This window comes from Pithys albifrons, chromosome 1 (assembly GCF_047495875.1).
Source record: "Pithys albifrons albifrons isolate INPA30051 chromosome 1, PitAlb_v1, whole genome shotgun sequence".
In the NCBI taxonomy this organism is placed as follows: domain Eukaryota; kingdom Metazoa; phylum Chordata; class Aves; order Passeriformes; family Thamnophilidae; genus Pithys; species Pithys albifrons.
In genome coordinates this window covers 126,163,359-126,184,970 of record NC_092458.1, presented here as the reverse complement: position 1 = coordinate 126,184,970, position 21,612 = coordinate 126,163,359, and the positions used below count along the sequence as shown (strand labels likewise).

At 55.8% G+C, this 21,612-nt stretch overlaps 1 protein-coding gene across 1 annotated transcript in view; it reads right to left on the bottom strand.

The window, feature by feature from the left end:
* ITSN1 (intersectin 1) overlaps positions 1-21,612 on the bottom strand; it is a 104,801-nt gene that overhangs the window by 52,726 nt on the left and 30,463 nt on the right. Inside the window, 13 exon segments of the mRNA XM_071567519.1 lie at positions 843-967; positions 4,284-4,423; positions 4,549-4,636; positions 7,965-8,105; positions 8,320-8,469; positions 9,452-9,714; positions 11,330-11,445; positions 12,412-12,549; positions 14,811-14,874; positions 15,531-15,631; positions 17,167-17,260; positions 19,091-19,152; positions 19,154-19,256. Coding sequence (XP_071423620.1) covers positions 843-967; positions 4,284-4,423; positions 4,549-4,636; positions 7,965-8,105; positions 8,320-8,469; positions 9,452-9,714; positions 11,330-11,445; positions 12,412-12,549; positions 14,811-14,874; positions 15,531-15,631; positions 17,167-17,260; positions 19,091-19,152; positions 19,154-19,256 — 1,585 coding nt within the window.

Below are 21,612 nucleotides of genomic sequence, written 5' to 3'. Positions count from 1 at the left end.
CAACCCCTAAGGAAGATTCCAAACAGCCAAAGCAGAAAGGAAAAGCAGGAATGAGGATGGTGACACTCCCTGCCCTGCCTGGGGACGTGGAGGAACATCTGGAACTGCACCCACCACCCTGCAGTGGTGCCCAGGGCACTCCTCACCCTCACCTGCCAGGGCCAGCAAGGCTCTGCCCCAGCAGAGGGCAAAGCAACAGGAGAAAAGAACAAACATGCTCTGCTGGAAATGATCTGCCCCAGCAAAGGGAACTCTGAAGGTAAAAGAGATGCCCAGAGGGCTTTGTTTGGTTCATGACCTTTTCCACCTCTGGACTTCCTTCAGACTTACAAAGTTAGGGACAAATCCATGAGAAGCAGCAGCTCCTCACAGGAAAAACCCTGATTTAGAGAATTCCAGATCCCTGAGGCTGGCACAGCCCTGCCAGCCCCTGGAGCCCACCCTGTGCCCAATGCCCACCTTGGCACAGCCCTGCCAGCCCCTGCAGCCCACCCTGTGCCCAATGCCCACCTTGGCACAGCCTTGCCAGCCCCTGGAGCCCACCCTGTGCCTGATGCCCACCTTGTCCCCCAGCCCAGAGCACTCAGTGCCACGGCCAGTCCTGCCTTGGGCACCTCCAGGGCTGGGCACTCCAACCCTCCCTGGGCAGCCCCTGCCAGTGCCTGCCCACCCTTTCCAGGTAGAAATTCCTCCTCTTGTCCACCCAACCCACTTCTCAAGCATTAGGGCAGCACCAGAGGGCACAAATCCCATCTCAGTCCCTGAAGGTTTGAATTTACAGGAACATTTTCTCAGACACCTCAAGGTTGAAATGAAGGGCCCAAATTCAAGCCTTTTGTCACCTCTGAGCTTCTTTCTGCTTTTCCAGCTCCACTGTCTTCCTTTCCTGTTCCTTCTGCTTCAGCCTCTCAGCCTCCAAACTCTTCTGCTTCTGCAGCTGCTGCTTGTTATGGATTTCCCTCAGCTCCTGCACAAGAGGAAGGGAGAGATGTGTGAGGTTCCACTTGGAATCACCACTGATGGTCCCAAACTCTCCTGGGGAAGGAGCAGCACTTGGAATCACCACTGATGGTCCCAAACTCTCCTGCGGAAAGAGCAGCACTTGGAATCACCACGGATGGTCCCAAACACCCCCTGGGGAAGGAGCAGCACTTGGAATCATCACTGATGGTCCCAAACTCTCCTGGGGAAGGAGCAGCACTTGGAATCACCACTGATGGTCCCAAACTCTCCTGGGGAAGGAGCAGCACTTGGGATCACAATTGATGGTCCCAAACACTCTCTGGGGAAGGAGCAGCACTTGGAATCACCAGTGATGGTCCCAAACACTCCCTGGGGAAGGAGCAGCACTTGGAATCACCACTGATGGTCCCAAACACCCCCTGGGGAAGGAGCAGCACTTGGAATCACCAGTGATGGTCCCAAACACCCCCTGGGGAAGGAGCAGCACCTGGAGAGCTCTGGGGGTCTCTGTCCAACTTCAGATATTTAAATGCATTTCCAAGGTCCATGAAGCCCTCACTGTTTCCCTGGTTTTATCCACACAACTGAGACATGAAAAGGTGAGGGCACCAGAAAGCCTTTGGATGGGGCTCTAAAAACAGAGCTCAGTCTGCAAAGTCCCTCCTGCTCCACTCCAAGCCCCTTCCTGGGTTGGCGAACTCACTTCCCACATCCCACACAAAAATCTGCCTCCTGAGCCCCCAGTTCATCAGGTTTGTTTTCCAATGAGCAGAGATTTGTTAAAGAACCTTCAGGATTGGTTTATCCTCAGGGATTGAATCCCTTCAGGATTGGTTTATCCTCAAGGATTGAATCCCGTCAGGATTGGTTTATCCTCAGGGACTGAATCCCTTCAGGATTGGTTTATCCTCAGGGACTGAATCCCTTCAGGATTGGTTTATCCTCAGGGATTGAATCCCTTCAGGATTGGTTTATCCTCAGGGATTGAATCCCTTCAGGAATGTCCTTGGGATGGGTTGTGGTGCAGAATATTCATTCATATCTCAGTTAAGTTTTGCTTTAATTAACTGGAAAGACATTGCCTGAAAATTTTGGAATATAAAAAACAATAAAACGTTTTCCTCAAGGTTTGTTTTCTGCACTAACACAGGTTTTATCTGGAAAACCTTTGCACAACCTGGAATTTTGCATTTGAACTGCTCAGCATTCCAAGGAACAACAGGATCAGTCGAGCTGGGACAACTGAGGGTTTCACTGAAAACTGTTCTCTTTCAAAAACTGGAATGTTTTAATGAAAATACAGCACAGGCAGGAAGTGCAACAGTGAATCTTCAAAGGACTGGGACAGTTTTTCAGAAATTCACACTCCACAAACCAGGCACAGGAAGATTCTGTGTAAAAATCCACATGAACTGTCCAAAATGCAGAAAATTACATGAGAGAAGTAAAAACAAACATCAAGTGATTCAAACCCACCTGGTAAAGGGATGAAAGTTTCAAAAAAACAAAATGAAGTTGATCCAGAGTACAAAATAAATTAAATATCAAGTGATTCAAACCTGCCTGATAAAGGGATGAGAGTTCAAACAGTGAAGTTGATCCTCAGTCCCAGCTCAGACCCATTTCATTGATGACCCTCAATCTTAAATTCAATGAAAATGAATCCAGCCTGGCCTGGGACACTCCCAGGGATGGGGCAGCCACAGCTGCTCTGCCCACCCTGTGCCAGGGCCTGCCCACCCTCCCAGCCAGCAATTCCTGCCCCACATCCCCCTGATCTCCTCCCCCCTCACTCTCAGCCATCCCTGCCCCCTGCCCTGTGCCCCCAGGGCCTGAGGAACTGCCCCTCTCTCCTTCCCTGCAGGCCCCTCACTCATGGAGGAACCTCCTCAATCTCCTGCTCCCAAATTCGGTGCCAGTTTGGGCCTTATTGAAGGTTTCCAGCCTGGATTATGCCAAATATGCCAATGACAGAAATAAGATGCCAACATGATCTATTAACTCCTGATGCCAACCCCAACAAGGCTGAGGGAAGCAGAACCTGTGCCCTCCCATGGGCTCTGCCCTGGGCAGTCTGAGCTGCCACTGCCTTGTCTGTGCCCTTGGATCCTTCTTTATAAACTGAAATACAAACAGGAGGCCCTGGCACAGGGTGGGCAGAGCAGCTGTGGCTGCCCCTGAATCCCTGGGAGTGTCCCAGGATGGCTGGGAGGGTGGGTAGGCCCTGGCACAGGGTGGGCAGAGCAGCTGTGGCTGCCCCTGAATCCCTGGGAGTGTCCCAGGGTGGCTGGGAGGGTGGGCAGGCCCTGGCACAGGGTGGGCAGAGCAGCTGTGGCTGCCCCTGAATCCCTGGGAGTGTCCCAGGGTGGCTGGGAGGGTGGGCAGGCCCTGGCACAGGGTGGGCAGAGCAGCTGTGGCTGCCCCTGAATCCCTGGGAGTGTCCCAGGGTGGCTGGGAGGGTGGGCAGGCCCTGGCACAGGGTGGGCAGAGCAGCTGTGGCTGCCCCTGAATCCCTGGGAGTGTCCCAGGCCAGGCTGGACAGGGCTTGGAGCAGCCTGGGCTGGTGGGAGGTGTCCCTGCCATGGCAGGGGTGGCACTGGGGGGACTTTGGGGTCGCTCCCAACCCAAATCACTCCATGATTCTTTGATCCCTGGACAACATCTGGGGCAGGATTTAACACAAAGAATTTCTGTTCTGCTGTTGTGGGTGGTTTTTGGTCACCTTTTAGGAGAACCCACCAGTGGAACTGACAGATGAAGTATTTTAAGTTTGGAATATTTAATGAGGAAATGACTGTTATTAAAGGTTTGTAACTAAGGGCTGGTTTATCCCTCCTCTCTGAAGGACACTGACATTTCTGGTGCAGAAATGCACAAAAATCACCAGTTTCCAGAAGAGACTGAGCAATAAAGCAGGAACCCCAAAGCACAGAGAACTCCCCTGAGGAACAGCAGGGAAAACTCTGGTGGGCAGTGGGAAATCAAATCTCCTTAATTCAGGCCTTCAATTTGAACTGGTTTCACCTACTGGACTCCTGCACTCCCTGGATGCCCAAGAAGGAACTGGCAATTCCAGACTGGCAGTGAGACCCAGAGCTCAAAGTGAGTCCTGCAGGGACTCTGCAGGTTGAGCTCATTCAAGCTCTGAGGTGCAAAGCTCGGTGGCATCTTCTTAAAGATCAAATAAAAATCAAATAAATCCCCAAAAGGCAGATCTGAGAATGCTCCCAAACCTGACACCTCCCCAGCCCCTCAGGGCAGCCCTTCTGCCCCAGGCTGGGAGGAGGCAGAGCCCTGAGCAGGGCAGGCAGCCCTGGTACCTTCAGCTGGTTGTTGAAGATGTCGATCTCCTGCAGCTTGGACCTGGTGTCCTTCTCCACCTCATCCAGCTGCTCCCTCAGCTGCTGCCTGGCCACCTCCTTGGCCTCCAGGGCCCTTTTGATGCTCACGAGGGAGTCTCCTGGTTGGAAAGACAGGGCAAGGAGTTATGGCCTTACCCTGAGCCCTTCAGGCCCCAGCCAGCACTACAGAGAGCAACTGCAGAGCCCCAGGAGAGGGAGCAGGTGCTGCCCCCCAGGTACTCACTGTGCAAACTGTTCTGCTGGACCTGCTTGAGCTGGTCATTGAGCAGCTGCTTCTCTGGGATCAGCCTGCCCAGCATCTGCTGGGACTCCTGGAGCAGGGCAGGGAACAAGCACAGAAAGGGCATGGGGTGAGAGAGGGACCCCCACAGGTGCTGCCATGGCCCTCCTGCCTCCCCCTGCCCTGCCCTGCCCTGTGCTGGGGCTCTGCCCCTTGCCCAGCACTGCCCTGGGCACTCCCACCTGGGCACAGGCCCTGCCAGCACAGAGGGCTGAGGGTGCCAAACCAAACTGGTCCCCTTTGGAATGACCCAAAACACAGGAGGGAAAGACAAGGACCAACCTCAGGAAATGTTCAAACAAGCACTTACCAAATGTTTTATTCTCATTTTAATAAATGAATCCCAGGATCCCTGAGGCTGGCACAGCCCTGCCAGCCCCTGGAGCCCACCCTGTGCCCGATGCCCACCTTGTCCCCCAGCCCAGAGCACTCAGTGCCTCGGGCACCTCCAGGGCTGGGCACTCCAACCCTCCCTGGGCAGCCCCTGCCAGTGCCTGCCCACCCTTTCCAGGCACAAATTCCTGCTGCTGTGCCCCCTGCCCTGCCTGAGGCCGTGCCCTCTGCTCCTGTCCCTGTGCCCTGGGGCACAGCCCAACCCCCCTCTGGCTCCAATAATATGTGTTAATGAATATTAATATTGATCAGGAATAGAAAGACAAATATTTACAGTTTATCTAAGAACAGAAAATAAAGCCTTCCCTTCTGAAGGGATGCACCTGCCCAGAGCCAGGGAACACTCAGGAGCTCTGTGGCATGAGAATCCCCCAGTCCTCAACCTCTGCCCCTGATGCTGGGGAAGGGCACCGTGGTCCTTGTCCCACTGAACACATCATGGTCCTTGTCCCACTGAACACAGAGCCCTGAGGTGTGACCTCCTGTGTTGGAAGAGCATCATGATCCTTGTCCCAAGAGCCCTGAGGTGTGACCTTGTCTGCTGGAAGAGGATTATGATCCTTGTCCCACTGAACAGAGAGCCCTGAGGTGTGACCTCCTGTGCTAGAAGGGGCCCATGACCCCTCTCCCAGGAGCCCTTAGGTGTGACCTCCTGTGCTGGATCAAGACATGTTGGATTCTCTGTCCCTGGAGATGTTTCAGAGGACACTCAGTGCCACATCCAGTCCCTTCTCCAGCCTCGTTGCCCTTCTCTCCAGCCCCTCAATCTCTTTCCTCAACTGAGGGGCCCAGAACTGAACACAACACTCAAGGTGTGGCCTCCCCAAGGCAGAGTCCAGGGGAAGGGTCACTGCCCTGGGCCTGCTGGCCACGCTAGTTTGGATCCAGGCCAGGATCCCATTGGCCTTCTTGGCCACCTGGGCACACTGTTGGCTCCCTGGCTGGGCTCAGCTCCCACTGGGCATCATGCAGAGCCTGCAGGCTCTGGAATCTGCTGCTGCTGCACAGAACCCACCAAGGCAGCACAGCAGAGCCGAGGGCTTGCTGAGCTCACAGGGCAGCAAAGCTCACACCAAAGCCAGGGCTGGGAGCCACACGTGCCCCTCAGCAGCAGCTGGCACTGCCCTTGGCACCTCCAGGGGCACCACCCAAGCCCCCCCGTGCTTCTGTGGCTCTGAGCACCCCCAGAGCAGGAGGGGTGTCAGAGCAGCACAGCATTTGCAGGAAACCCCATCAGTGTCCAAGCACAAAGAGCAGCACAGGATTCCAGGGTAGAAAATGCTCTGCTGGTTTGTTTGGGAAGATCAAACCCTCCCAGAGGCCACAGGACTCAGGACACTGAATAGTTTGGAGAGTGTGTAAGGACAGAGAAAGCCAAGGAACATGAAGGTCAAGTTCTGTTTCCTGAAATCACAGCCAACCATGGAATAAGAATCTATCCAAGAACATCCCCCACATGGTTTTCCACATCCTCTCCTTGTGCTGAACAAACAGATGAAAGGCATTAATGGCATCACTAACTCTGAAGTTTCATGGAATGTCCAAGAATTGAGTGATGTCCCACCTGGCAGTGAAACCAAAGCCCAGTTCCTGCCCACTGAATGAAGAAGGGAAGTTCTCTTCAAATTTCTTGGGAGCCAAAGGATTTATCCAGGAGCCAAATGGTCCCTGCAGGTCTTTACCAGCCACAGGGGAGGGGTTTGTGGGGCAGGACCCCTCTGGGCACCCCTGGGCACAACCAGAGGGCACAGAGCCAGGGAAGCAGCACCAACTTCATCACCAGCATGAACTGGGGCACAGCTCCTGTCACAGGGTAATGAAACTCCATCTCAGAGCTAATTAACAGGCTGAAGAATAATTACTCCTTTGAATGGACTCATCTTTCCATAGAAGTGTCAGATGTATCAAACTAAACTATTTCCAAGTGAAGACACAACACCCTACAGAGATAAGGACAGTCCTGACCTTTTAATCTATTTGAGAGTTTAGAGGATTAAAATCTCTTTTTAAATGCACTGATTGAGTTTCTCCTCTACAGATGAGACAGCAGAATTTACAGGACATTTGAAAAAATAATGTTTTTAGGTTCTTCTCAGATAAAATCTGGCCTTTTGTCCTAAGCAGTGACAGTTTTGGGGGATAAAACCCCCAAAAACTGACTGGAACAGCAGTGGTGGAGATCAGTGAGAGGAGCCACCAACACAGAGTCCCAGCTCTGCAGCAGGACCCCCCCAGCTCCCACATCCCACAGAACAAGGGCCAGGGAAGGCAGGGGGGAGCTGGATGGAGCAGGGGGGTCAGGTTTAGGTCAGGCTTTGCACCTGAGCCCTCCCAACCCAACTCTGACCCTGCCTTTGTAGAGGCAGAAACACAGGGACTCCCATGGCAGGCCAAGAATTCCTTTCAGGCAATAGGAAATATTTAACAAAGTCCCCAAATCAGACACTACAAGCCCCTGAGAACCTTTCCAAAGCACACAGAATATTCTCTCATAGAGCAGGCACCTCCTGGAATCCAACAGAGAATTCAGGCAGGGAAGCAGGGAAGGACAAGGCCAGGGCTAGAGGAGGAACTAACTGGGTTCTCTGGGAGCTGCAGCTTTGAGAGGTCAGTATTTTACAATTAAAAATCAACCATCAACAAGCCATTTCACTGAAGGCTCCCCCAGCACACAAAGTCCAACCAGCAAAATCCACGCCCCAGAACTCCCTTCTCCTCACCCCCCAAACATCTGCAGCCAAAGCATCCCTCCCCTGCTCCCACAGCAGGATTCCAGGGCATGGAGGGACACAGACACACCTGCCAGTGTGGAACAGCTCCCAGATGGGCCTGAAGAATGTCCTTTTGTGGGAATGACAACCCCTCCCCAGGGGTTCCTTCAGGACCAGCAGGGCCCCTGCTCAGGACATGGAGGAGCTGAGGAGGCTCCTCAAGGCTGAGGATAAACCCAGGGAGGGTTTTCTCACCTGTAGCTGCTGCTGCAAATGGGTGATCTCTGCAATTCGGAGTTCTCTGGATTTGTTTGTACTTTCAATTTCTTGCCTTTGGGTGGACAGTCGACACCTGATGTCCTGCAGCTTCCCCTCCAGCTGGTTCCTCTTATCATTCTGCAAGAGACAAGAAAGATTCACCTTTACCACGAGGCTTTGCTGCCCAAGGCAGGACATAAAAAGTCCTTCTCTTCCCTGTTTACCACTGAAATTCCAGAAGCTTGTCTTGGTTTCATCAAACTATCCCAAAGCTGAACCCAGCCTGGCACAGTCACGGCCACACCATCACTGCCATGCCATGCTGTGTGCTGGGTGTGGTGCCAGCACTCACCAGAGCCTCCAGCTCGAACTCCAGGGTCTTCTTCTTGGCCTTGAGCACCACGATGTCCTCCTGCTCCCTGTTCCTCTGGGACAGCAGCTCCTGGCGCCGGTTGCGCTCCCACTCCAGCTGCCGCTGCCGCTCCAGCTCCCTCTTGGCAGCCTGGGCACCCCGGGCAGGGGCAAAGCACCAGAGAGCACAGCAGGGTGGCATCATAGACAAGAGCATGGAAAAATACATTTAAAATAGTGCATATCATTGCTAAACACAGACAGCTGATATTATAGTTTATCAATCCTGTTACAATGAATATTCTAATGAGCAATTAGCAGATGAATATGAACACCCTGCTGACTGCCCTGGGCTCTGAGCTGCCCTCTGCCCAGGGGGTGATGCCCACTGAGAGGGCCCTCCCTGCACAGCAGGGCTGACATAAAATCATAGAATCATAGAATGGATTGGGTTGGAAAAGACCTCTGAGATCAGCAAGTCCAACCTTTGATCCAACCCCACTGTGATCACCAGCCCAGGACACAGAGTGCCAGTGCCAGCCCAGACACACACGTGGCTGTCACCAAACCCTCCCTGCCAGTGCCAGCCCAACCCTGAGTGCCCACAGTCACGTGGCTGTCACCAAACCCTCCAGTGCTGCCAGTGCCAGCCCAGACACACACGTGGATGTCACCAAACCCTCCAGTGCTGCCAGTGCCAGCCCAGACACACACGTGGCTGTCACCAGACCCTCCAGTGCTGCCAGTGCCAGCCCAGACACACACGTGGCTTGTCACCAAACCCTCCAGTGCTGCCAGTGCCAGCCCAGACACACACGTGGCTTGTCACCAAACCCTCCAGTGCTGCCAGTGCCAGCCCAGACACACCGTGGCTTGTCACCAAACCCTCCAGTGCTGCCAGTGCCAGACCAGACAGACACGGGGACGTCACCAAACCCTCCCTGCCAGTGCCAGCCCAGACACACACGTGGATGTCGCCAGACCCTCCAGTGCTGTCAGTGCCAGCCCAGACACACACGTGGCTGTCACCAAACCCTCCCTGCCAGTGCCAGCCCAGCACTGAGTACCCACAGCCACGTGGCCCTCCGTGTGCCCCACGCCAGGCCCCCCTCGCCGGGTGCCCCCCGCCGTACCTCTCTCCTCTCGATGTCCTTCCTTCGCTCCTCCTCGCGGTGCCGCTCCAGCTCGCGCTGCCTCTCCAGCTGTTTCTCCAGCTCCAGCTGCCTCTTGCGCTCGTGCTCGTGGCGCTCCCGCTCGCGCCGCTCCTGCTCCTGCCGCTCCAGCTGCGCCAGCCGCTCCTGCTCCTTGCGCTGCTGCTCCTGCAGCGCCTGCCGCCGCTTCTCCAGCTCCACGCTGCCCCGCTCGAAGTTCTCCCGCTTCTTGTCCTCAAAGGTCACTGCGGTGGGGGCAAAGGGGGGGACGGGAGTGTCACTGACTCAGGTGGCACCTCCTGTGCCCAGCCCGGGTGGAACAACCTCCCTCCAAGCCCTGCAGCTCAGCCCAGGGGCAGCACTGGCACTGCTGGGGCCCCCAAACCACAGCCCTGGGACACCGGAGGGGAGCTCCATCCCCATTCCTCAGGTTTCCAGGGGTGCAGCTCCATCCCCATTCCTCAGTTTCCAGCCCTGGAGTTCCATCCCCATTCCTCAGTTTCCAGCCCTGGAGCTCCATCCCCATTCCTCAGTTTCCAGCCCTGGAGCTCCATCCCCATTCCCAGGGTTTCCAGAGGTGCAGTTCCACCCCCATTCTTCAGGTTTCCAGGGATGGAGTTCTATCCCCATTTCCAGGGTTTCCAGGCCTGGAGCCCCATCCCTATTCCTCTGGTTTCCAGAGATGGAGCTCTATCCCCATCCCTGAGGTTTCCAGGCCTGGAGCTCCATTCCTGTTCCTCCAGTTTCCAGGGTTGGAGTTCCATATCCAATCCTCAGGTTTCCAGGGCTGGAGTTCCATCCCCATTCCTCAGGTTTCCAGGGGTGCAGCTCCATCCCCATTCCTCAGGTTTCCAGGGATGGAGTTCCATCCCCATTCCTCAGGTTTCCAGGGATGGAGCTCCATCCCCATTCCTCAGTTTCCAGCCCTGGAGCTCCATCCCCATTCCCAGGGTTTCCAGAGGTGCAGTTCCACCCCCATTCTTCAGGTTTCCAGGGATGGAGTTCTATCCCCATTTCCAGGGTTTCCAGGCCTGGAGCCCCATCCCTATTCCTCTGGTTTCCAGAGATGGAGCTCTATCCCCATCCCTGAGGTTTCCAGGCCTGGAGCTCCATTCCTGTTCCTCCAGTTTCCAGGGTTGGAGTTCCATCCCCATTCCTCAGGTTTCCAGAGGTGGAGCTCTATCCCCATCCCTGAGGTTTCCAGGGTTGGAGTTCCATCCCCATTCCTCAGGTTTCCAGAGGTGGAGCTCTATCCCCATCCCTGAGGTTTCCAGGGTTGGAGTTCCATCCCCATTCCTCAGGTTTCCAGAGGTGAAGCTCCATCCCCATTCCTCAGGTTTCCAGAGGTGGAGTTCCAACCCCATTCCCCAAGTTCCCAGGGCTGGAGTTCCATCCCCATCCCTGAGGTTTCCAGGCCTGGAGCTCCATCCCCATCCCTGAGGTTTTCAGGGTTGGAGTTCCATCTCCATTCCTCAGATTTCCAGGCCTGGAGTTCCATCCCCATCCCTGAGGTTTCCAGGGGCAGAGCTCCAACAGGTGTGGACAACGAGGGCAAACCATCCCCAGCTGACCCTGTGGAGCTGCTGTGCCCTGGACAGAGGCAGCAGTGCCAGCACCTCCACCAGTGCAAGGCAAACCACTCAGCTGATGACACACCAACAGGGAGCAGCCTGTTCCCACCTCCACTGGCACCAACACAAAGGCCCAGCAAGGAGCAGAACCCAGCAGTGCCCTGGTGATGTCCCTGCCATGTCCCCAAGTGCTCTGCACTGCCCAGTCAGGCTGTGTGCCCACCCCAGGCACTGGTGGGAACACCCTCTGGGCACAGCCCACTGAACAGCCCTGTTTTCTCTTGCTCACCTGGCAATTTCTTCTCCAGCTGCTGCTGTTCCTCCTCCAGGGCTGGTTCCTCTGGTAACCTTTGGTCTGCAGACACTGAGCTGGCAGCAGAGATGCCACTGCCAGAGCGCACTCTCCTGCCAAGCAAAGAGGATTTCAGGGCTCAGAACAACCTTTGCCTGCCCAAATCACTCAGGATTAATGAGGAAACCAAACTGAATGCAATGGGGTCATGTTTCATGATCCTTAATGTTCAGTCAGGTTTAACTCAGGCATTCCCCCAGGATAACACCACTCCCCAGAGCCCCAACTGCTCTGAGAAAAAACAGCTCCAGGTTCTCCATGGAACTCCCAGATGTGTCCAAGCCTGTCCCCAAATCCCTCCCTGGTGCCTGTTTGTTGTTGAGGAAATGCTGCCTGAAACTACAGGAGCAGAGACAGAGGAAGAGCTCAGAGTGGTCAGGCTGAAAGGAAGATCCCAGCTGGATACCCAGGACAATGGGAATCCTCAGGAGGGCACCTGGAGAACACAGAGTGCCAACACTGACTCCCATTGCTGGGACATCCCACCCACTTCTGCCAAAAAGGGAAGCAGAGAAGTGGTGGGTGAGCCCAGAGCTCACTGAGCAGCTGTACCAGGAGGGCACAGAGCAAATCCAGGGCAATTCCAGACATTCCATGCCAGGGAAGAATAAACTGAACCTGAAATTTAGCTCTCTATGGCCAGACTGAGATCTTGGAAGGTGTGTCAGTAAAAAGCACCCACCAAACTGTGCCAGGCCAGGTGTGGGAAGGGGTGCCAGCACAAAGCACCCACCAAACTGTGCCAGGACAGGTGTTGGAAGGTGTGCCAGCACAAAGCACCCACCAAACTGTGCCTGGCCAGGTGTTGGAAGGTGTGCCAGCACAAAGCACCCACCAAACTAAGCCAGGCTGGGTCTTGGAAGGTGTGCCAGCACAAAGAACCCTCCAAACTGTGCCAGGACAGGCCAAAGGGGAAGGGGCTGCTCCTCAGCCTCCTGTGCCTGACACTCCCCAGTGCAATGCCAGCCAAGGAGGGAGGTGCCCAGTGCTACCTGAAGGAGGGAGGTGCCCAGTGTTACCTGAAGGAGGGAGGGATGTACTCGGGGGGCAGAGCAGGGGGCAGGGGCTGCCCAGCCATGGCCACATCGATGAGGTGCATGGCCAGGATGAACTCCTCAGCTGTCAGCTTCCCATCCTGGTCGATGTCAGACAGGTTCCTTGGGGAGAGAGGGGCAAAGCAGGGACATGAGTGGGGCACAGCACTGCTCAAAGGCATCCCTGGAACACATTCACTGCCAAATTCATTCCATTTTTTCACATTTTTTTGTTTCTTCAAAACAAATGAAAGGCAAACCCCAAATGCTTCCCTGTTTCCCACATTTCTTTTGGATATCTGCCTTGTAGCCATGGCCTCTCTTTCACCTGCTCTGAGTGAGGCCTGGACCATGTGCCAGAGAGGGAACATGAACCAAGGGAGTATTGCTGAGCACCTCTGGACATCCACTGCCCAGGGACACTCCCAAAAGACCCAGCTCAGATGTTCAGCAGAACTTTGTAGTTTGCTCTTCCTCTCCCCTGGAGGCTCCTCACACTCCAGAGCTCCCACCTGACATTCCAGAGCTCCCACCTCCCACTGCAGAGCCCCCACCTGACACTCCAGAGCTCCCACCTCCCACTCCAGAGCTCCCACCTGACATTCCAGAGCTCCCACCTCCCACTCCAGAGCCCCCACCTGACACTCCAGAGCTCCCACCTCCCACTCCAGAGCTCCCACCTCTCACTCCACAGCTCCCATGGGCATTTAAACCAAAGCCACTCATGTTCTAGTCCTGACAAGCACAAACCACTCTGGCATTATGGACACAGAAACAATTGTGGAGTAACATCTCTGGGTGGCTCCAGACAGGGCTTCAAAAATGCACAAAATGCTTTTGCTCATGTTAAGGTGGTGCTGGACAAACTGAACAGCCTGAACTTTGCCCAGGGGCAGCACCCAGGGCACGGCTGGAGCTGTGCCAGGGCAGGGACAGGGCACAGGGAATGGCTGGAGCTGTGCCAGGGCAGGGGCAGGTGGGATCTCAGCCAAAGGCTCTTCCCCCAGAGGGTGGTGGGCACTGCCCAGGCTCCCCAGGGCAGTGGGCACGGCCCCGAGGCTGCCAGAGCTGCAGGAGCCTTTGGGCAATGGGACAGGGCAGGGGGGACTGTTGGGGTGTGCTGGGCAGGGCCAGGGTGGCACTGGCTGGTCCCTGGGGGTCCCTCCCAGCTCAGATTTGTTTCTCCAACCTGCTGCATCCTGATCAAGCAGCAAAACCTCCCCTGGGACTGGCAAATCACAGGGAAACAAGTGATAAATTATTTTCATGTCTCAAGGCTTTGTGGATGGGATTTAAATCTGGAAGACAATTCCAGCCTCATCTGATCCATGTTTGTGTCACTGAACTCCTCAGGCTGGAGCACAAGAACAAGCCTGGAGAATGAAAATGGAGGATGTAAAGAGAGAATTCATCAGCTGTTCCAGCAGTTTGGGCCCCACTTTGGCAGGAACTCCCTGCCAGCCCAGCTGAGAGGCTGCACCTCCCCCTGTGTGCCTGAGCCAGGGGGTTCAGCCCACACAGCCTGACAAAGCTGCCCCCCAGAGCAGCCCTGGGGCTCCTCTGCCTCAGGAGGGGCAGCCACATCTGGCCCAGCAGGGCTGGGATTCCCATCCCTGCTCTCCAGGGACTGGGCACTCTGGATGCCCACCATGGAAGGAGAACTCTGCCCACACAACCCCCTCCAAGGCTGGCAACGAGCTGAGGATTTTCTGGAAAATCACCTGCTGGTTTATTTTTAGCTCTTTGTTAGGAAGCAGAGAAGGGGAGAGTGGTTTGTAACACAGAACCAACTGTCAGCCTTGCAGAGAGACAAGAGCAGCTCAGGTGGGAGAGCTCCAGGGTTGGCAGCAAAGGCTCACCAAGGAAAATGTTAACCAGGAACAACTTCCCAGGAATATAACAAAGTTCAGCAAACAACAAGTTGAAAGGAAAAAGAGAAGCTGAGACAAATGCTTTAAAAATCCATTATTGTAAGTGTAACTTCAGCTCCTGGGAAATCAGCCCTTCCAAACTCATGGAAAAGACAGAGGAAGCCCAAAGGAGTGTGGGGTGGGTTCAGCTCCCTGTTGTACAACCTGTGCCAAGGGAAATGTTTCACTGGTGCTGCCCCACAGGGGGCCAGGGGGGTGGGAGACACGGGGTGCTCAACATCTGCTCTGCCTGAACCCAGCACTGCACCCCAACCTCCCAAACAGCCACAAACAGCTCCTGGTACTGCTGGGAAATAAGAACACAGGCACAGAGGGGCAGGTTTGGTTTATAAAGTTATACATGAAAAAGAGCAACGTGATTTATCAGAGGAAGTGAGGGAAACCCCAAAGAACCCAGGCCAGAGGTTTGGGAACAGTCTGTGTTTTGATGGAAATAAAGGGATTTATTTTTACCATATAGTAGCCAGCTGAGCCTGGGGTAGACTGGACTGCATGAGGATTGTTCTTGCCTGGGGACCTGAGAGTGAAACAAGAATTACCAACCAGAGCTGTGATCAGCATGAATGGGCTCCCCCAGTAACACACACATCATCCTTCCCTCTGCACAAAAATCAGGGAATCCCAGACTGGTTTAGGTTGGGAGGGACCCCAAAGCCCACCCAGTGCCACCCCTGCCATGGCAGGGACACCTCCCACCAGCCCAGGCTGCTCCAAGCCCTGTCCAACCTGGCCTGGGACACTCCCAGGGCTGGGGCAGCCACAGCTCCTCTGGGCAACCAAATCATTCAGATTAAAACCCCCAGAGCTCTGAAACACAGAGAGATGCACCAGAACTGGTAGAACCAAGCCAGGGAACCAGTCCGGCTTCCCCCTGGCACCAGGTGCTGCCACACTGGGTGAACTGAACCCTGCAAATGGCAGCTCAAGTGCTCACAGAGCACACTGTGCCCCTTCCCAGGACAACTTCCCAGTGTCAATTTAATCAGCAGAAAATAAAGGGGAGATGATAAAATGATCCCAGCTATGAATATTCACTTCTGATCAAGATCATTAAACCCTTGGGACATTCAAGCAGAAAACTCTGGCTGAGTTTCTTACTATGAGAACAGCAGCCTCCCTGTGGCTACAACTGGGGTTTTCCACAAATAAGGAGACAATGAGATGTTTCAGTACCTGTGAGGTGTCCACTCATGGTTTTGTCGTGGCTGTTGAAGAGCTGCCGGTACTTGAGGCGGGAGGACTGGGGCACTGCCCACTCTGCCACCGGGGGGGCACTGCAAGCACAGCACAGGGGGGTCAGGGCTGCCCAGAAACCAGGGCTACACCTGCCTGGGGCCTTTCCTGGGATATTGGGAAGGAATTCCTGGCTGGGAGGGTGGGCAGGCCCTGGCACAGGGTGGGCAGAGCAGCTGTGGCTGCCCCATCCCTGGGAGTGTCCCAGGCCAGGTTGGACAGGGCTTGGAGCAGCCTGGGCTGGTGGGAGGTGTCCCTGCCCATGGCAGGGGTGGCACTGGATGAACCCCCACTGCAGGTGGGCCCTGGAAGGCCACGCTGAGGTCCCCCCAAAGCTTCTCTTCTCCAGCCTGCCCACCCTCCCAGCCAGGAATTCCTTCCCAATATCCCATCCAGCCCTGCCCTCTGGCACTTTGAAGCCATTCCCCTTGTCCTGTCCCTCCATCCCTTGGGAATGGTCTCTCTCCATCTTTCTTGTGGCTCCTTCAGCTCCTGGAAGGCCACACTGAGGTCCCCCCAAAGCTTCTCCTCTCCAGGCTGGCCAATGCCAGCTGTGCCAGCCTTTCCTCCCAGCAGAGCTGCTGCATCCTCTGCCCATCCTGGGGCCTCCTCTGGCCTCTCCAGCAGCTCCATGTCCTCCCCGTGCTGCCCCCAGGGCTGGGGCAGCTCTGCAGGTCGAGGGGATCTCACCTGAGGGGCAAAGGGGCACAATCCCCCTGTCCTGCTGCCCACTCTGCTGTGGGACCAGCCCAGGGCACGGGGGGTTCTGGGCTGGGCCATGTCCAGCCTGTCCCCCACCAGCCCCCCAAGTCCTTCTCCCAGGGCTGCTCCATCTGCTCATCCCCAGCCTGGATCCATCCCAGGGGTGCCCCAATCCAGGTGCAGCTCCAGCCCTTGGGCTGGTCAAACCTCAGGACATTCCCAGGGGCCACTTCTCGAGCCTGTCCCCTCTGGATGGCCCTGACCCTCAGGTGTGTCACTGCCCCCTCAGCCTTGGGGTCACCTGCAGAGCTGCCCCAGGACCCTGGAGATGCTGAATCCCACCAGTCCCAGCAGGGACTCCTGGGGACCATCCCTGCTCACTGCTGGCCCTCAGGACTCTGAGCCTTGAAATAACCAAACCCCCTCAATCTAAAAGGTGATTTTCACACAAAACTTGAAGGCTGTGGAAGAAACAATTACATGGAGTGCATTTAAAATATGAGAGCTATTCAATATTTTGCTTTCCAAAATACCCCTGGAGTTGCTCATTTTCAGTAATAAATGAACTGTTCTGTTCTCACAGGTGCCAGGGCAGCACTGCACAAGCCATGCTGTGCCCACAGGAGAAAGTGCTTTTCTAAAAATTAAGCTTTCAAGAGTTTGGAAATAGAGTCAACACAGTTAATTACCGTTATAATAATTAATTCCATGATTCCCTGCTCCTGGAGCACTCCCTGTAAACCCACAGCATCCTGTGAAAGGCTGAGGTGGTACCTCACCAGGGAGTGATTTCTGTAGGAAACATCCCTTTGGAAAACAGCTCTGTGAAGTGTGGGGACCCCCTGCCCGCCCTGCCCACCCTGCCCTGACCCACCTGGGCACGTCGAAGGACTGTGCCTTCTGCAGCTTGGCATTGAGCTGTGCCCCCGGCCCCGAGCGGCTGAAGGAGGAACTCTTTGGCAACGTGGCTGCAAGAGGAAGGCAGGGATTTATTATTGGGGTTAACACCTGGCACTGCCCAATCCCCAGGGCATCAGGCAGCTGCTAACCCAGCACAGCCCTCTGGGTCTGCTGGCAGCTCCTGAGGGTGGGACAGCCCTCCTGAACAGGGGCACACAGGGGCTCTTCCCTCCTGTCCTTTCACTGCTGCAGTTCATGCAAACCCTGATAATATCAAATTATATACTGATCAGTGCCATGCAGTGCAGTGTTTCAATGCCCTCCTGAACAGGGGAACCACAGGGGCTCTCCCTCCTGTCCTTTCACTGCTGCACTTTTATGCAAACCCTGATAATATCAAATTATATATTGATCAGTGCCATGCAGTGCAGTTTCACAGCCCTCCAGAACAGGAGCAACCACAGGGGCTCTTCCCTCCTGTCCTTTCACTGCTGCAGTTCATGCAAACCTCATTGATATCAAGTGATGTTGTGCTCAGTGCCATGCAGAGCAGTGTTACAAATTCCTCCTGAACAGGGGAACCACAGGGGCTCCTCCCTCCTGTCCTTTCACTGCTGCACTTCATGCAAACCCTGATAATATCAAATGATACTGTGCTCAGTGCCATGCAGTGCAGTTTCACAGCCCTCCTGAACAGGAGCAACCACAGGGGCTCTTCCCTCCTGTCCTTTCACTGCTGCACTTTTATGCAAACCCTGATAATATCAAATTATATATTAATCAGTGCCATGCAGTGCACTATTCCAAAGTCCTCCAGAACAGAGGAACCACAGGGGCTCTTCCCTCCTGTCTTTCTACTGCAGCTTTATGCAAACCTTATTGATATCAAATGATACTGTGCTCAGTGCCATGCAGAGCAGTGTTTCAATGCCCTCCTGAACAGGGGAACCACAGGGGCTCTCCCCTCCTGTCCTTTCACTGCTGCACTTTTATGCAAACCCTGATAATATCAAATTATATATTGATCAGTGCCATGCAGTGCAGTTTCACAGCCCTCCTGAACGGGGGCAACCACAGGGGCTCTTCCCTCCTGTCTTTTATTGCTGCAGTTTCATGCAAACCCATTGATATCAAATTATGTATTACATGCAAACACACTGATATCAAATTATGTATTATATGCAAACTACATTGATATCAAATTATGTGTTATATGCAAACTACATTGATATCAAATTATGTATTACATGCAAACTACATTGATATCAAATTATGTATTACATGCAAACTACATTGATCTCAGACTCTCCTGTGCCCAGTGCCATGCAGGGCACTATTGTAAAGCCCTCCAGCACAGCCCATTGAACAGGGCCAGGAGGGCTCAGCTCCCCAGTGCTGTTCCACCTCTTCCCAGCACAGGCTCCTGCAGCAGGACATGCCACACGCCCCTCCCTTCTTCTGCCAGTGGGCCAGGCAGAGCCCCTGGAGCAGGGAAGTGCCATGGGGAACCAGGGCAGCTAAAGGGGCAGCAGGGGGGCACAGCAGGGGCAGCAGGAGGGCAGCAGGAGGGCAGAAGGGGGGCAGCAGGAGGGCAGAAGGGGGGCAGCAGGAGGGCAGAAGGGGGGCAGAAGGGGGGCAGCAGGGGGGCAGCAGGGGGGCAGCAGGGGGGCAGAAGGGGGGCAGCAGGGGGGCAGAAGGGGGGCAGCAGGAGGGCAGAAGGGGGGCAGCAGGGGGGCAGCAGGGGGGCAGCAGGGGGGCAGAAGGGGGGCAGCAGGGGGGCAGAAGGGGGGCAGAAGGGGGGCAGCAGGGGGGTAGAAGGGGGGCAGCAGGGGGGTAGAAGGGGGGCAGAAGGGGGCACAGCAGGGGGCACAGCAGGGGGCACAGCAGGGGCAGCGTACCGGCGTGGGCGAAAGCAGGCAGGGGCTGGATGACAGCAGGAGCCCCGTTGGCCAGGGGGGGGCACCGAGGACACCACCGGGGGGGACATGCCCACCACGGGCAGGGATGCCATGGGCACCGGCGCCACGGAGCCGAGGGAGGGCACGCTGGCAATGCCCCCGAGACCTGCGGCGAGAGAAGCAGAGTTGGTGCTCACCGAGACAGCCAGGGCAGCTCCAGGGCAGCCTTTGGGGGCAGAGAGCCAATGCCAGGGGGGAACCCACCCCCCTTGCCAGGGCAGCCTCTGGGGCAGGGAGCCAAAGCCAGGGAGGAACCCACCCCCCAGGGCAGCCTTTGGAGGCAGAGAGCCAATGCCAGAGGGGAACTCACCCCCCCCAGGGCAATGTTTGGGGCAGGGAGCCAATGCCAGGGGAACCCACACCCCCCCCAGGAGCAGGGAACAACATCCCCGTGCTGTGGGCACTGAGGGGGCAGCACAGGGAACAACACCCCCATGGTGTGGGCATTGAGGGGGCAGCACAAGGAACAACACCACCATGGTGTGGGCACTGAGGGGGCAGCACAGCCCTAGAAAGCCCCTGAGCATTGTTTGCCCTGCACTGCAGGAGGGGCAGCACTGGCAGTGGGAACAATCCCCAGGTTGCAGAAGGAGCTGCAGGAACAGCAATCCAAGTCCCTGCTGGGATGGCACAGGGCAAAGCCAGGGGCACTGCAGTGATGGCTGTCCCAGGGCTGGGCAGCTGCAGGAGAACAGGGAGGTCAGAAAGGGCCAGTGAAGGCAGAGGGAAGAATAAGAGTGTGCAGACAGCTGGGATTGAGTGTCCAGGGAATGGGAGAAAGGGCAGCACAGCCTTTGCTGGGTTTCCAGGGCGGTTCATTTATTCTGCCTTTTCCCACTTAGACCTGTATTTGCTCTGTCCAGGTTCATTGTTGTCTTACAGTTCTGTTTGTGACTGTAAAACTGTGTGAGCCACAGCAGCTCCCACCTCACAGCTGCTGCAGTGTGGCACAGGCACTGCTCCCTTTTCTTAGGACATTCATAGGGAAAAATCCTTCCCTGGGAGGGTGGGCAGGCCCTGGCACAGGGTGGGCAGAGCAGCTGTGGCTGCCCCAGCCCTGGGAGTGTCCCAGGCCAGGCTGGACAGGGCTTGGAGCAGCCTGGGCTGGTGGGAGGTGTCCCTGTCCATGGCAGGGGTGGGATGATCCTTAAGTCTTCCTCCATCCCAAACCATTCTGGAATCCTGTGATTCCATGGAGCTGGAGGATGTTCTAGGCTGGGTTTACAGCCAGAGACCTGAGAGCCCCTTCCAGTGCCCAAAGGCACTCCAGGAAAGCTGGAGAGGAACTTGGGACCAGGGATGGAGGGACAGGACAAAGGGAATGGCTTTCCACTGACACTGGGATATTGGGAAGGAATTGCTGGCTGGGAGGGTGGGCAGGCCCTGGCACAGGGTGGGCAGAGCAGCTGTGGCTGCCCCATCCCTGGGAGTGTCCCAGGCCAGGTTGGACAGGGCTTGGAGCAGCCTGGGCTGGTGGGAGGTGCCCCTGCCCATGGCAGGGGTGGCACTGGGTGGGCTTTGGGGTCCTGCCAGCCCAGCCCACTCCCTGATTCCATGATTTCCTGATTCCAAATAAAGCTGAGCCACAGCAATGACTAAACCAGAAGGAAGTGCTCTCTCCCTACAGGGCACAGCAGAGCATCAGTGTGTCCAACAGGAGGTTCACCCTCACTCAGTTCCTCCCCTCTCCCCATCCTGTTTTCCCTCCTCTTCCTCGCACTGAAGGTGGGTTTGGAGCACTGAACCCCCCGAGCTGAACCAGCAGCTGTTCAGCTCAGGCCAGAGCAGCCCCATTCTTCAAATAAAAGCAGGAGGTGCCTGCAAAAACTCCAGAAAACCAGAGCTAATCTTGCCAAAGCTGGAGATCCCACAATGCCAGCAGTGAAATGCAAACTGCAGCCCCCTGGCAAGCACCAGTGGTGCCACCTGAGCAGGGGGCAGGGGGGAGCCGAGGCCAACAGGCCCAGCTCTTGCTCCTGTGCTGAAAGCCCAGTGCCAGTTTGGTTTGAGTTTGTGTCCTTTGGGAAACCTTTCCCTAGAATTTCTTTTAGACACTGCAAAAAGACAGGAACATTCCAGGAGGTGCTGCAGCCCAAGGCAGAGAGCAGGACAAGGAGCTCACCAAAGGTTGGGGTGTCAGGAGGAGCTCACCAAAGGTTGGGGTGCCAGGAGGAGCTTACCAAAGGCTGGGGTGCCAGGAGGGGCTCACCAAAGGTTGGGGTGCCAGGAGGAGGAGCTCACCAAAGGTTGGGGTGCCAGGACAAGGAGCTCACCAAAGGTTGGGGTGCCAGGAAGAGGAGCTCACCAAAGGTTGGGGTGCCAGGAGGAGGAGCTCACCAAAGGTTGGGGTGCCAGGACAAGGAGCTCACCAAAGGTTGGGGTGCCAGGAAGAGGAGCTCACCAAAGGTTGGGGTGCCAGGAGGAGGAGCTCACCAAAGGTTGGGGTGCCAGGACAAGGAGCT